This window comes from Daphnia pulex, chromosome 11, assembly GCF_021134715.1.
Source record: "Daphnia pulex isolate KAP4 chromosome 11, ASM2113471v1".
In the NCBI taxonomy this organism is placed as follows: domain Eukaryota; kingdom Metazoa; phylum Arthropoda; class Branchiopoda; order Diplostraca; family Daphniidae; genus Daphnia; species Daphnia pulex.
The window spans coordinates 1,463,425-1,476,612 of record NC_060027.1 but is presented as its reverse complement, the minus strand read 5'-3'; the positions used below and the strand labels follow the sequence as shown (position 1 = coordinate 1,476,612).

General features: G+C 37.3%; 4 protein-coding genes across 5 annotated transcripts in view; all 4 read left to right on the top strand.

Annotated features, from left to right (window-relative positions):
* Positions 1-2,056: 2,056 nt before the first annotated feature.
* LOC124207504 (syntaxin-18-like) overlaps positions 2,057-13,188 on the top strand; it is a 50,114-nt gene continuing 38,982 nt past the window's right edge. The window contains exon 1 of the mRNA XM_046605007.1: positions 2,057-2,089. The gene's annotated coding sequence lies outside the window, so the exon portion shown is untranslated. The remainder of the gene's footprint in view (positions 2,090-13,188) is intronic.
* LOC124207495 (F-box-like/WD repeat-containing protein TBL1X) lies at positions 2,800-5,405 on the top strand. The gene is made up of 9 exons (XM_046604998.1): positions 2,800-2,926; positions 3,002-3,087; positions 3,149-3,360; positions 3,474-3,638; positions 3,799-4,173; positions 4,286-4,404; positions 4,500-4,665; positions 4,757-4,870; positions 4,951-5,405. Exons 2-9 carry the CDS (start codon positions 3,057-3,059, stop codon positions 5,116-5,118), a joined length of 1,350 nt encoding a protein of 449 aa, XP_046460954.1. The 5' UTR covers positions 2,800-2,926; positions 3,002-3,056; the 3' UTR covers positions 5,119-5,405.
* LOC124207497 (vegetative incompatibility protein HET-E-1-like) lies at positions 6,915-9,400 on the top strand. 2 transcript variants are annotated; one of them, XM_046605000.1, is made up of 8 exons: positions 6,915-7,181; positions 7,243-7,454; positions 7,584-7,748; positions 7,927-8,277; positions 8,379-8,512; positions 8,645-8,804; positions 8,926-9,039; positions 9,111-9,400. In XM_046605000.1, exons 1-8 carry the CDS (start codon positions 7,148-7,150, stop codon positions 9,276-9,278), a joined length of 1,338 nt encoding a protein of 445 aa, XP_046460956.1. In that variant the 5' UTR covers positions 6,915-7,147; the 3' UTR covers positions 9,279-9,400. The 2 variants fall into 2 exon arrangements, with proteins under 2 accessions (XP_046460956.1, XP_046460955.1); XM_046604999.1 differs by having other exon boundaries at positions 6,918-7,181; positions 7,243-7,458; positions 7,588-7,748.
* Positions 10,337-12,964, top strand: LOC124207501 (vegetative incompatibility protein HET-E-1-like). Its single transcript, XM_046605004.1, has 8 exons — positions 10,337-10,591; positions 10,656-10,867; positions 11,003-11,167; positions 11,332-11,682; positions 11,799-11,917; positions 12,079-12,244; positions 12,402-12,518; positions 12,585-12,964. The coding sequence occupies exons 1-8, from the start codon at positions 10,567-10,569 to the stop codon at positions 12,747-12,749; spliced, it is 1,320 nt and encodes a 439-aa protein (XP_046460960.1). The 5' UTR covers positions 10,337-10,566; the 3' UTR covers positions 12,750-12,964.

Genomic DNA, 13,188 nt, shown 5'->3' with positions numbered 1-13,188 from the left:
ACTAAAATAGTTCTGAAAAAACCTGACAAAAAGGACTTCAACGGAAGAGTCAAAATGAAATTCCGTAAATAACTTTATCGTGTTCAGCCGGCCCAATAGCCAAAAGAACAAGGAAAAGAGATTTCAAACAAAGATAGGAAAAGCTTTTCCTGTTTTAAAATGCCTGTCATTAAGAAACGCAATTACTTCAAAAACAGTATTCGAAAACTTTTCGAATACTCTTTCTTTTCAACGAAAAGATTCTCTATAGTTGCAACACAACAAGAAAATAGATGTTTAAATGTGGGTGAGGGTGACTTACATTAAAAGCGAATCCGGTTAAGTATTGGGGTCTAGAAGGTAATCCATCCATCCAACGACTGGAGTGACGAATGCCAAGAATTTCGTCATTCCGGTGATGACGCCTGGATGAAGTTCTGTCAAAATAAAATAATAGTTTAATAAGCATGTTTCAAAACTTCCTTGAGAGATTAACATAATAAACCGAATACCCATTTAAGTCTGGGTTGAATTGGATTCGCTCATTTGTAGCTATGATTAGGAAACGGCTGATATTAAACGAAATAGAACTAAACGATACGTCAACTAGCAAACTATTCAAGAAACGTTTGGTGAGTGCCCGACTCTCACTCGTAAGACCCATACAGTTTGTCAGAAGGAGATTTTGGATATAATGTATCGAGTATTGTCTGGAACGAAGAATTAAAACTGTTGGTCACCAGTTCAGACGATATTTGGATCAAGGTGTGTCCCAGAATTTAAATGGTTATTTAGAATTGAATGTTTAACTCCTTCACTTTCAAATAATTGAACGCAGAATTGGTAATTGGAAAGAGAGGATCCCAATATCCCATACGCATGATAGAATCCAGTTCTTCTTGTTGCGAATAAATTTGGAGTCCAATTCCCATCCAGCGTAATCGTGCAAAGAGCGAAGGAAAAACCTTTTTTAGTCGGGTCAGATTTCATTCATCTAATATCCCAGTGTCCCAAATCGATTATTTAATTAAGCGTAAGAGCTCAATCGCCTTTTTCTGATCTTTTTTCAGAGGGTTAGATAACGGATCAATTTTTGTTTGGTCGCCAACGGAAAAGGAAATACAACCAAGTTTGTTTTTCGATTGACATTCCCACGATTTGCATAAAATCTTATTTTCGCCAAACAGACGCTTTCTGGCATCGACCGGCTATGAAGGAAAATTGGTTATCTGGTCCACCAAGGTAAATTTGAAGGTAAAACGAGTGAAAGACTGGATGTCTTAAATTTCTCGCAAGGTGTTTAGAACTGGGAACAGATCATGACACCTTTTACCACCATCAGGGTTTCACCACCGGTGCCCAAGCCCAAAACTCTCAAACTAAACCTGCTCAAATAAAACAAACAACAAAAGTAATATCCACCAACAACGTAAAAATAATAAAATAAACTTTCACGAGGAAGCAATGTAGACTCACCATGAAAAGAAACCTCATGGGATGCATATTCTGATGTCTGTCGAAAAAAGATATAAACTGACTGGCACTGCATGGTGCAAAACCCTCCTACAATCCTTTCGTGCCATAGTTGATATTGTCATTTAGTGAAACAGTTCACAAATAGTTACCTTTCATCAAGTACCCAACACGTTACAATTCTAGAATAAGTCAGGCGCCATATTTTTCGTACAAATACTGCAGACAAAGGGATGTTTACCTCATCAGCATGTGTGTCACTTCCAGCCTGGTGCAGATTCAATTCACCACCGAAAATGTTGGTCACAGATTTTGCAAAGGAATCACAATGAACAGTACAATCTTTAAAGTAATATCACGCTGCTCAACACAAATGAAGACGATGGATGCACACTTTCGAACATTGTTCACTGTTCAGTGAACTTGTGAAGTAATGGCAGTAATGGTGTGCTCTCGAAGACGAATAGCTCGTCGTTCATGGGAATGGCGCCAAAGAAAAAAATACATTGCAACGAACTTGGCAAACGACTGGTAGATGGCGGACTAAGTTCCACAACAAACTGACGACGAGGACGTTTGAAAAATAGAACGGCTGTTGAGTGTTGGCAGATTTTTGCTCAAAAATCATTGTCAAACGGTAAGTTAAACAAATAAATTATAAAGAATATACATTACTTATTCAAATCAAAATATTTGTTGTTGGAAACACCGATCATGATGGATATCACGTCCCTGTTCAAGGTCTCCATCAAGACGGTCCGGACACGCAATAAAGCTAGCTGAAAACTGAAGACCCAAATTGCATTTTCCCACGACCATCCAAACATTTTTCAAAATTCCAAACGAAAGCCAAAGAGATTGTCTCAAATGTGGCCAAGTTGAAAGAGTTTTAGACAGCTAGAATTGAAAAGCAATCACGCTCGTGATGTGAGTGAACGGATTAGATAAACAAAATACCGTGATATCGGCAAAAGAGATGCCTATCAATGGACTCTGAGAAAGTTGTTATAATGTATCATTGGTTGTTGAAAGATAATTGAAATCAATTAAGTTGTCGGGAAAATGAAAAGACACGAGTTTTTCAAGTTTACTTTCTTTTGGGGTTATTTCAGTGGGTAAAAAAAATATAGTGGGTGTGGAGAGGAAAGTCGTATGGTGTGAGGTAAGGGGAGTGAGAAAAGATTTTTGTCAAAGGATTAGTCAAAATGCAGTTGCGTATCGAAAATTACAGCTATTTTAGCAACCTCGAGACAAGTTTGAAAAACAAAAAAGATTCCAGACAGAAAAAGTCAAGGTAAATTTTCCTACGACCCCGTTCAAATCCACCCCCTTCTTACCCCCTTGAACGTTTCTCTTTTGTTTTTCAGTTTTACTTTTCCAGTTCCATCTTCTTTAATTGCCACTTCAGTTTCAACATTCTTCGAGGCATCGTGCTGCCAGTCTCTTTAAATATTACTCATCTATCTGCGCATCGGTGAAATTTTTAAGATTCTAAACTCTATGGATATTCCAGCTTTAACGCTGTAAAATAATGTTTCGTTCATTTTAGTTCGCTACTTCTAAACGTGGTTTTACACTTCCGTTCGTCACTAAGGAGAGAGAAAATGACAGATGCTGTAAACTCACCAGGGAAAGGTAAGACAAATATTTATAAACTTGTCCATCGTTTTTAATCAATGTCTGATGTCCCATCCAGGTTTTTTCAAACCAGTTGAGTTCTCAATTACGAGTAAACTAGATGTGAGAAGTTCCAGTTTCCACCCCATCGATCCTGTTCTGGCGTGCGGCTTAGTTCAAGGAGGATTAGTTTTCCTTCGGGGAACTAATCACTCCACACCGTTTGAGAATTGGGAGATTGAACCCGTATACAGCCGATACGAAAGGACAATTTTATCCGTCCAATGGAACGTAAGTCTGTGAATCAAATAATTGTGTCCGTGTTTCACCCCATCAAAATCGTGTGCTAAATGTTACAGTGTTAATCCTAAGTTTCTATTTTTGTTTTTCTGTTTGGCGTAAAGGTCAATGGAACTAAAGTAGCTGCTGGCTCCGATAATGGGACTGTCATTATTGTGTCTTATCCAGGCTGTGGCAAACAAACATTCCGAAGAAATGGACGATCGAATTTCCCGTTAATTTTTTGGCATCCATTTAACCGGGACATGTTGGCTAGTTATAACAGTGCGGTAAGTGAAAAAAAAAAAACAATATTCATGTGCTAACTTAGTAGTTTGTTTAAGTAATGCGGGAAGGGAGAATTTCAAATTAAAAGTCGGTGTACACGAGAAACATTCACATTAATTTATTGTTCACCAGAAATTTTAAGTTTTAAAATTGTATCTCAAGTTGGACACAAACGAGGTGATGATTGCCAATTCAGCAGCTGAAAACCTCCTCACCCACACCATCAAATCAAAATGGAACTGTCAGACCCTGGCCTGGAACTCGCACAATCAACTCGCCTTTGGTTACGACGATGGAACGTTTGAAATTCACGAAATAGAATTGAATAACAGTCAAATGAAAAGCCGAATGGTCCAGAAAATCCGTCACGATCTGGGTGATCATGACAAAGCTGTTCACCATTTTTCGCTTATGAATTCCAGGGACAATTTTTCGCTTATGAACTACCAGGGCCAAACACGAACTTTCGTATCGAGTATCGCCATTAACAAAGAATTTGAACTTTTGGCTTCAGGTGGAACAGACTTTCGAGTCAAGGTATTAGAACTACATACGTTATATTTATTGGATTTTAATAGTCGATAGACAATTATTATTGTCTAAGTTTTTAAATTTAAATGAGTCAATATTTAAACAATTTTAATTGCAGATTTGGTCATTGGGCAGTAAAGATCCTATTCTTGTGTTGGATGTCGATTCCAATTGCAGAAATTTGGTATGGAATTCTGGCATCAAAGAAGAGATGACGACAAAAACTTTTATTGCATGGTTAGACTGCCTAGATTATTTTAATCAAGTTTTAAAAGATGCAAGTTTAAATTGACATTCTAATAACCACAGCTTTTTAATTGGCTTTTATTCAGCGGATTAGAAAGTGGAAACGTTGTAATTTGGTATCCATTTGATCATGAAATTCAGACACGAAAACTTACAGGACATGATCAGATCCATCAATTAATACTTTCACCTGACGGACGCTATCTCGCAACAACAGACTATTACAAGAAAGTGATTATTTGGTCTACAAAGGTAAAATATTTTTGATAGAAATTCTTAGTTGGATCAAACGCGACTCACGTACATTCTTTTCCCGCAATTTCTTTTTTAAATGAATTTTCAGAGTTGGAAGAGCATATACATTATACCCTCATCAGAGTATATGTATCCATACATGATGACATGGGACGCGGCCAGTTGCAAGCTAGCAATTTCAGAGAGAACAGGACAGAGACAGGTAAAATAATGCGTTTCATTCATCCAAATTTCAACAAATTAATGTTAATAAATAACTTCTCATCTCTGTGATTCAAACAGTTTAAAGTGATTGAATACTTCGTTGCCGAAAACTGCTGTGCTGGCTGCAAGAAAATGTCTCAAAATCTAAAGCGTTGCGCTCGCTGCAATTCAATCTTCTATTGTAGCAAGGATTGTCAGCGTTCACACTGGCCCCAACACAAACTTGTTTGCAATCAAAATGAATAAGTTTTGATCGAATTTTCCAAGGCAAAAGATTGAATGTAATCAACAAATTCTTCTGTTAGCAGTCCCCCTCTATGGCATGTATCTGAATTAGGAATACGAAAAATAATCCCCCAACTTCTTTCTCATTTATTTTTTGTTTTCTGTTCAATCAATAGAGCATCAGCAATCAAGGAAACAACAATTGTTAATGCTCTCTTGCAGTGTTGCTCATATATCTTGGAATATGAAAGGTTAAGTTTGAAATCGGTGAAATTTTGTTAATTCTAAATACAAAAGTTATTACGTCATTTGTCATGTAACTCAGCAATTAACAAATTCTTTCGAGATTGAAAACCCAGAGTATACATCTTCAACACGTGTTTGTACATTTTTATTCGTTTCGACAGCGACAAAATGGCAGAAACTTAAATTTTATTATCCAGGAAAAGGCTAGAATACCAACAAAATAATAATAATTTTATATTTTCAAACAATTAAGTTATGAACCATAGGAAATAATAAATAAAAAGTAAATTTCGAATATAATTTTTTTTTAATATTCAAGATTTGAACCGCTATCTGGATATTGATAAATTTTGTTACGTCCATATTTTTTGGGGTTATTAGGGAGAAAATCACGAGCAACAATAATTTTGTTAATAAATAAAAAATTATGAATTTCTGACTTTATATCAGATGAAAATTGTGTAAGACGATGACGAATCCTACTAGCTTTCGCTCCTTCGCAGCGTCGAGAATCTACTTCACGACGGTTCCATACACGATCTAAGTCATACCGGGTTTCTAAATCCGGGGCCGTCACTCTGTAACGTGCCACGTGACGGGTAAAGAGCATATGCAAATACTCATTTCCTCATATCTCCTTATGCGCTTGTATACACCGTATGGTACGCTTTCGACTGTTCGTGAAGGCAAGTGATCACTTCGTCACTATCAATTCGCCAGACGCGCTAACCACTACACCATGCGTGTCCAAATTACTTTCATTATTAAAGGTACACTTTTATGGGATTCGGAAAGTATCCCAATTGCACCGTGATAAAAACAAAAATATTCAGCATTTTACGAAATTATTTAAAATAAATTTTTTCATCTAATAAATTTTTCGTCAACGCACAGCAGAATAGTCTACAAAATAATAATTATTTGTTATTTTCAAGCAAATAACATGTAAGCGATAGGAAAAAATAAATTACAAGGTAATTTCGAATATAATTTTTTTTCAACATTCAAGATTTGAACCATTATCTGGAAATTGATAAGTTTTATTGATCCCGTATTCTTTTGGGTTTGGGAAAAACACAAACAGCATTAATTTCGTTAATTAATAAAAAAATTATTAATTTCTGAACTCGGGTATGGCCTGACATTGCAACAGTCTAGTCATAATTCAACATCTTTATGGCATCAAAGAAGAAAACTATCAAACAATATTCACACCATCAACCTCAAAGAATGTAATAACACCGATAAATCCCTAATTTTTATGCCCGTTACATGCAATTAAACTTAATCGACTTCCCAAAAATGTGAAAATGACGCTTTAAAAAAACTGAAGAATGTCTATCAGTGTGGACTCAGTTGGCAAAGAGGGGCGAGTGAAATGATGAGGAAAGAAGTAAGAGTAAGAGACAGAATTTATTGGCGGAAGCAAAGGATTAGTCGAAATGCAGTTGCCTAACATTAAAAAGTATGGCTCAAATTGTTGGCAAGTTGAGCAACCAAGAAGAGGTGGGGGTACATTTTTGACCCCGGAGACCAGATCCACCCGCTTTCTAAACGCTTCGCTTCTCTTTTGTTTTTCTGTTTCCTCCTCAGTTGCAAACTTGCAACAATCAAGGCAACACGAAGGTTTGTCGTTCTCGTGCTCTCAAGTGTTGCTGATGCTCATCTTATCGCGCCATCGGTGAAATTTTTAAGATTCTAAATTCAAAAGATATTCCCTCATCTAACGACTCCATTCGAGACTCCGAGTTCGTTTCTTAACAACGTGCTTTTACATTTCTGTTCGTCGCCAAGGAGAGAGAAAATGACAGAGGCTGATGTACATTCTTCAGAGAGAGGTAAGACGAAATTTGATTAAACTTGCCCATCTTTTTGTTTTTTAACCAATGCCACACCTAGGTTTGTTCAAAGAAGTCGAGTTCTCATTGACAAGCGGAATGGATGTGAGATGCGCAACTTTCCATCCAATCGATCCTGTTCTGGCATGTGGCTTAGGTAAAGGAAATTTAGCTTTTCTTCGCGGATCTCATCACTCTACACCGTTTGAAAATTGGGAGATTGAACCCAAACAATACCGATATGGAAGGATAATCTTATCCGTCCAATGGAACGTAAGTGTGCAAATCAAATAGTTCAACATCAAATTAAATAGTTCAACATAACAATATTTAATAATCTTTGGCTAAATCTGTCAAATTTAATGTTGCAAAATTGTGTCATTTGTATGGTTTGGTGTGAAGGCTGATGGAACTAAAGTTGCTGCTGGCTCTGATGATGGCACTGTCAGCGTTTGGTCTTACCCAGGGGATGGCAAACAAGTATTCCGAAGAAATGGACGATCACATTTTCCATTAATTATTTGGAACCCATTTAACCCAGATGTCTTTGCTAGTTATAACAATGCGGTAAGTTGAAAAAAAAATATCACATTAATTTGTCATTTGTAGTTTGTTTGAGTAATGCAAGTAATGGGAAAAATCTTAATGGGAATTACGAGCAAAAATGGGTGTACATGGGGAAATTTCCCATTGATTTGTGATTGGAAATTTTTAAACATTTTAACTATCTCAATTTTATCTCTAGTTGGACACCAAACAGGTGATGATTGCCAATTTTGCAAATGAAAAACCCCTCAGCCATGCCATCGAATCATATTTGAACTGTCAGACCGTGGCCTGGATCTCGTACAAACAACTCGCCTTTGGCTATGACGATGGAACGTTTGAAGTTCATGAACTAGGATTGTCACAAATTGGGTTATTGAACAGCGAAATGGTACAAAAAATCGGGCACGACTTTGGTGATGATGAACATGATCGTGCAACTTCTTCGCATCCCGAATTTCAAAGCGAATTACGATGCTCTGTATCGAATATCGCCATGAACATGGAATTGGGTCTATTGGCTTCAGTTGGAACAGACCGACGAGTCAAGGTATTCGAACAAATGTTTTTTTAGCACTCCCTATACAATTATTATTAATAACCAAGATGTCGAATTGAAATAATTGATCTTTTTTTATTTCTCAACTGCAGCTTTGGTTTCGGGGCACTAACGATCCCACTCGTATAGTAAAGTTCCCGCTTCAACTCAATGATCTAGATTCCAATTGTAAAAGTTTGGTATGGTGTTCTGACATCAAAAAACGAAAGAAAGCTTTTCTTGCATGGTAAGATTGCCTTGATTATAATTATTTTTCAAAATTAGAATTTCAAACGTCTTTAAGTCTTAGAAGATGCAAGTTTAAAATATCCTAACAATCTTTTTTTTCCCCTCTCTTGATATTTTGTTTTGTATCCAGCGGATTAGAAAATGGAACCATTGTGATTTGGTACCTGGGTTCAAATGAGACACTAAAACTTTCAGGACTTGATCAAATCCATCAGTTATTACTTTCACCTGACAAACGCTATCTCGCATCGATTGATTATTTCAAGAAATTGATTATCTGGTGTACCGAGGTAAAAGATTATTGATTGAAACTTTAAGCTTAATAACGAAATGGATCAAGCGAGGAACATGCATTAGCAGTCCACAAACTTTCCAACATTTTTAAATTTAATTTTTTCATGTCATTTTCAGAGTTGGGAGGCCATATACATCTTACCCTCATCAGGGTTTAAGTATCCATACGTGATGACATGGGATGCTGCCAGTTCCAAGTTAGGAATTTCAGGTCGAAGAGGCCAGGGACAGGTAAAAGAAATACATGAAGGCAACAAACTTATTTTCTACATAAAATGTTTCCAACTCTGTGATTCAAACAGTTCAATGTGATTGAATATGGCGTGGCTGAAAAATGCTGTGCCGTTTGCAAGAAAACTTCAGAAAATCTGAAGCGTTGTAGCCGGTGCAGATCAATCTACTATTGCGGCAGGGAGTGTCAGCGTTCACACTGGCCCCAACATAAACGTGATTGCAATAGAAATGAATAAGTTTGGCCGGAATTTCACAAGGAAAAAGTTGTATCCGATCGAGAAAATTTCAATGTGGACTGGTAAATGTCATAAATGTCCTGTAACAACAAAAGAGTTGGAAAATACATTCAAACTTAGAATACGCCCAACTCCTGGACCATCTCCCCCGCCTATTTAACCATGATTTCGCGTAGTAAGGTTGGTATGAGAATATTATTAAGTAGCTTACTAACAAGCAGTAAAGCGCCGGTTAGACGTGACGCCTACAAACGAGGATTTGCGCCCAGTGCGCTAGGTACACCATAAAATATGATGTCGTGCCAGCCAGCATCATATTCGTTATTCAATTCAAAACAAAAGTGAAAATCAGAAAAGATTCTGGAATAGCGGACGTCAATTCAGAGCATGTGGTAATCGAACAAGCACGTCCAAAAATGCGGAAACAAAATTCAAAAAAGCAAACTTAGATCAAACGGACAAGTGAAAGAGAAAAACGGACCTAACCCATCTCTATTTCTACCTTCATTGCTAATAACCACATACATGCAATAAATTTTTTGATTCGAAATGGTTCCCCACGATTAAAAAAAACATTTCGAAAGCGGAAAGATTTTTCAATGGTTCTCTCTAATAAAACTCAACTGACTTCATCTTGGCAACAAAATGCAGAAAAAAAGCAGTGATATTGTATACGAATAAATGAAAGAAACTTCCCGAAAAAGATGTTTATCGGGAAAACTGAAATAGTTCTGCAAAAACATGAGGAAAAGCACTCTCAAAGGAAGTGTAAGAGTCAAAATGAAATTCCGTCAATAACTATATCGTGTTCAGCCGGCCATTGGCAGAAATCGACGGATTTTTTGACAGACTATTTTGGTTTTAATTTTTCCTAATAAACGACGCTCTAAAAAACACCAAAGATTTAACGACTAACTTTTTTGAGGGGGGGGGGGTACTGGAAAAAAGTATGGGTGAGAAAATGTACAGCAAAGGATTAGTCCACATGCAGCTGCGTATTGAACTATTGCTCAACGATTGTTGCGACCCAGACCAGTTCCACCCCCTCAACCCCCCACACCCCTCTTCTCCCCCCCCCCCTCTTAAACGTTTCTATTGCGTTTTTCTGTTCCATCTTCAGTTGTTAAAATCGAGGCGACTAGAAAGGTTGTTGCTGGGTGCTCATTTATTTGCTTCGCCACGTTGAAATTTGTAAGGTTCTACATACAAGGATACTCTCTCATCTCTGTAATTCCGAGTTTACTGAGTTTGTTTCTTCAAAACGCTTTATAACATCACCAGAAAGATAATGGCTGTATATTCATCAGAGAGAGGTGAAGACGAAATTTGATAAAACTTTCCAATCTTTTATTCGTTGTTAACCAATGCCACACCTAGGTTTGTTCATAAACGTTGAGATGTCATTAACAAGACGATTGGATGTGAGAAGTGCAAGTTTCCATCCAATCGAGCCCGTTCTAGCGTGCGGCTTAGTAAGAGGAGGATTAGTTTTACTTCGCGGATCTAATCACACCACAACGTTTGAGAATTGGAAGATTGAAACCAAACAATACCAATGTGAAAATACAATTTTATCCGTCCAATGGAACGTAAGTTTGTGAAAATAAAATAATTGTGTCCCTGTTTTAACGCATCAAAATCGTCTGCTAATTGTGTGTTAATTGGCTAGAACTTAGACCTATCAAGTAATCTTTAGTTTTGCTCTTTCTTGTTTAATTTTGAAGGCTGATGGAACTAAAGTGGCTGCTGGCTCCGATGATGGGACTGTCATCATTTGGTGTTATCCAGGGGATGGCAAACAAGTATTTCGAAGAAATGGACGATCAAACTTTCCGTTAATTTTTTGGAATCCATTCAACCGGGACATGTTGGCCAGTTATAACAGTGCGGTAAGTGGCATAACACATTTACTTGATTAGTTAAGCAGAGTAAACCAAAAGAAAGGGGAAAAATCTTGATGGTTAGTCCAAACAAAAAGTGGTGTACATGGATTCACACTGGACTCGCATGAATTTATTATTCACCATTTTAAGTTTCTCAATTTTATCTCAAGTTGGACACAAACGAGGTGATGATTGCCAATTCAGCAGCTGAAAACCTCCTCACCCACACCATCAAATCAAAATGGAACTGTCAGACGGTGGCCTGGAACTCGCACAATCAACTCGCCTGTGGTTACGACGATGGGACGTTTGAAATTCACGAAATAGAATCACGTAACAACCAATTGAAAAGCAAAATAGTCCAGAAAATCAGACACGACCTGGGTGATAATGGACGAGTTTACAGCCACATTTTTACGCCTACCGACTACCAAGTCAAAACACTTAGTTTTGTAACGAGTATCGCTTGGAACGAAGAAATGAATCTTTTGGCTTCAGGTGGAACAGACGAACGAGTCAAGGTATTCAGATCAAATTAATGTGTGTTACTGGATTTTTAGAAAATTAATCGACAATTATTATCGGAAAAGATTTCGATTTTTTAATAACTGAGTTATTTTTTATTTCTTAATTGCAGATTTGGTCGTTGGCCAGTAACGATCCCATCCTTGTGCTAAAGCTCGATTCGAGTTGTAGAAATTTGGTGTGGAGTTCTGACATCAAGGATCAAAAGACGAGAAAAACTTTTATTGCATGGTTAGATCTTTGGTTATTTTTATTTATTACTTCAATTAAAACTCAAATTGTCAGTATAATACTATAATGCTAAGAAGTTTTAAGTTTTGGAAAATGAGTTTTAATTTATACTCTTAACAGCCATAACTAATTTGTCTTTCTTGTCTTTTGGTTGCATACAGCGGATTAGAAAATGGAAGCATAGTGATTTGGCATCCGTTTGAAGGTGGAAATCGGACAGAAAAACTCATAGGACATGATCAGATTTTCCAATTATTACCTTCACCAGACGGACGCTATCTCGCCTCAACTGACTATTACAAGAAATTGGTCATCTGGTCTACCAAGGTAAAAAGATTTTTGATAGACACAAGTTTAAAATAGCGAAAAATCCCAGTTTATTACGTAATGGATCAGCCTCGGTTTAGTGCATAGACGACCTGCCGCGTCCAAAAATCTTCCGTAATTATTCAATTTTTCCCCGGAATTTTCATGCAATTTTCAGAGTTGGGAGTGCATATACATTTTACCCTCATCCGATTTCATGCTGCATCCGTACATGATGACATGGGACGCGGCCAGTTGCAGGTTGGCAATTTCAGAGAGAACAGGCCAGAGACAGGTAAAAGAAATAAATGAATTCCCAACAAACTTATTTTAATGTTTTCCAACTCTGCGATTCAAACAGTTCAAAGTGATTCAATATATCGTTGCCAAAAACAGCTGTGCCGGTTGCAAGAAAACTTTTCAAAATCTGAAGCTATGCGCCCGCTGCAACTCAGTCCTGTATTGCAGCAAAGAATGCCAGCGTTCACACTGGCCCCATCACAAACTTGCTTGCAATAAAAATTGAATAAGTTTTGACAAAATTTCACAAGGAAAAGATAGAGCCCAATTAAGAAATTCTCTTGTTATCAGCTTTCCATTTTATATCTGAAATTTGAATTCCGGAAATTCCGTTTCTCAACCCCTTCTCCGTCCCCCCCAATTTCTAAACGTCTCTTTTGATTTACTCCATCCCCTCTCAGTGTTAACTTTCAAGGATACAATAAAGGTTGTCGCTCTCGTGCTCTCCGCTTTATACATGAATATCAGAAGTTCAAGTGTCACATCGGTGAAATTTTGTTAATTCGAACTACAAAGGATATTCCCTCATCTGTCAAGGTGCAATTAAAAAATCCCTTCTGTATTTCTACAACACGTGTTTGTACCTAATCGTCCCAAGGAGAGATAAAATGGCAGAGTCTGTAAATTCAACAGGGAGAGGTGAAACGGAATTCGATTACAATTGC

Coding starts and splice junctions, on each gene's coding strand:
- LOC124207495 (XM_046604998.1), top strand. CDS start 3,057: ATGACAGATGCTGTAAACTCACCAGGGAAAG. Junction 3,088..3,148: donor TGTAAACTCACCAGGGAAAG/GTAAGACAAATA, acceptor TGTCCCATCCAG/GTTTTTTCAAACCAGTTGAG. Junction 3,361..3,473: donor TTTTATCCGTCCAATGGAAC/GTAAGTCTGTGA, acceptor TTTGGCGTAAAG/GTCAATGGAACTAAAGTAGC.
- LOC124207497 (XM_046605000.1), top strand. CDS start 7,148: ATGACAGAGGCTGATGTACATTCTTCAGAGAGAG. Junction 8,278..8,378: donor GAACAGACCGACGAGTCAAG/GTATTCGAACAA, acceptor TCTCAACTGCAG/CTTTGGTTTCGGGGCACTAA. Junction 8,513..8,644: donor AAGAAAGCTTTTCTTGCATG/GTAAGATTGCCT, acceptor TTTTGTATCCAG/CGGATTAGAAAATGGAACCA.
- LOC124207501 (XM_046605004.1), top strand. CDS start 10,567: ATGGCTGTATATTCATCAGAGAGAG. Junction 10,592..10,655: donor TGTATATTCATCAGAGAGAG/GTGAAGACGAAA, acceptor TGCCACACCTAG/GTTTGTTCATAAACGTTGAG. Junction 12,519..12,584: donor AGAGAACAGGCCAGAGACAG/GTAAAAGAAATA, acceptor CGATTCAAACAG/TTCAAAGTGATTCAATATAT.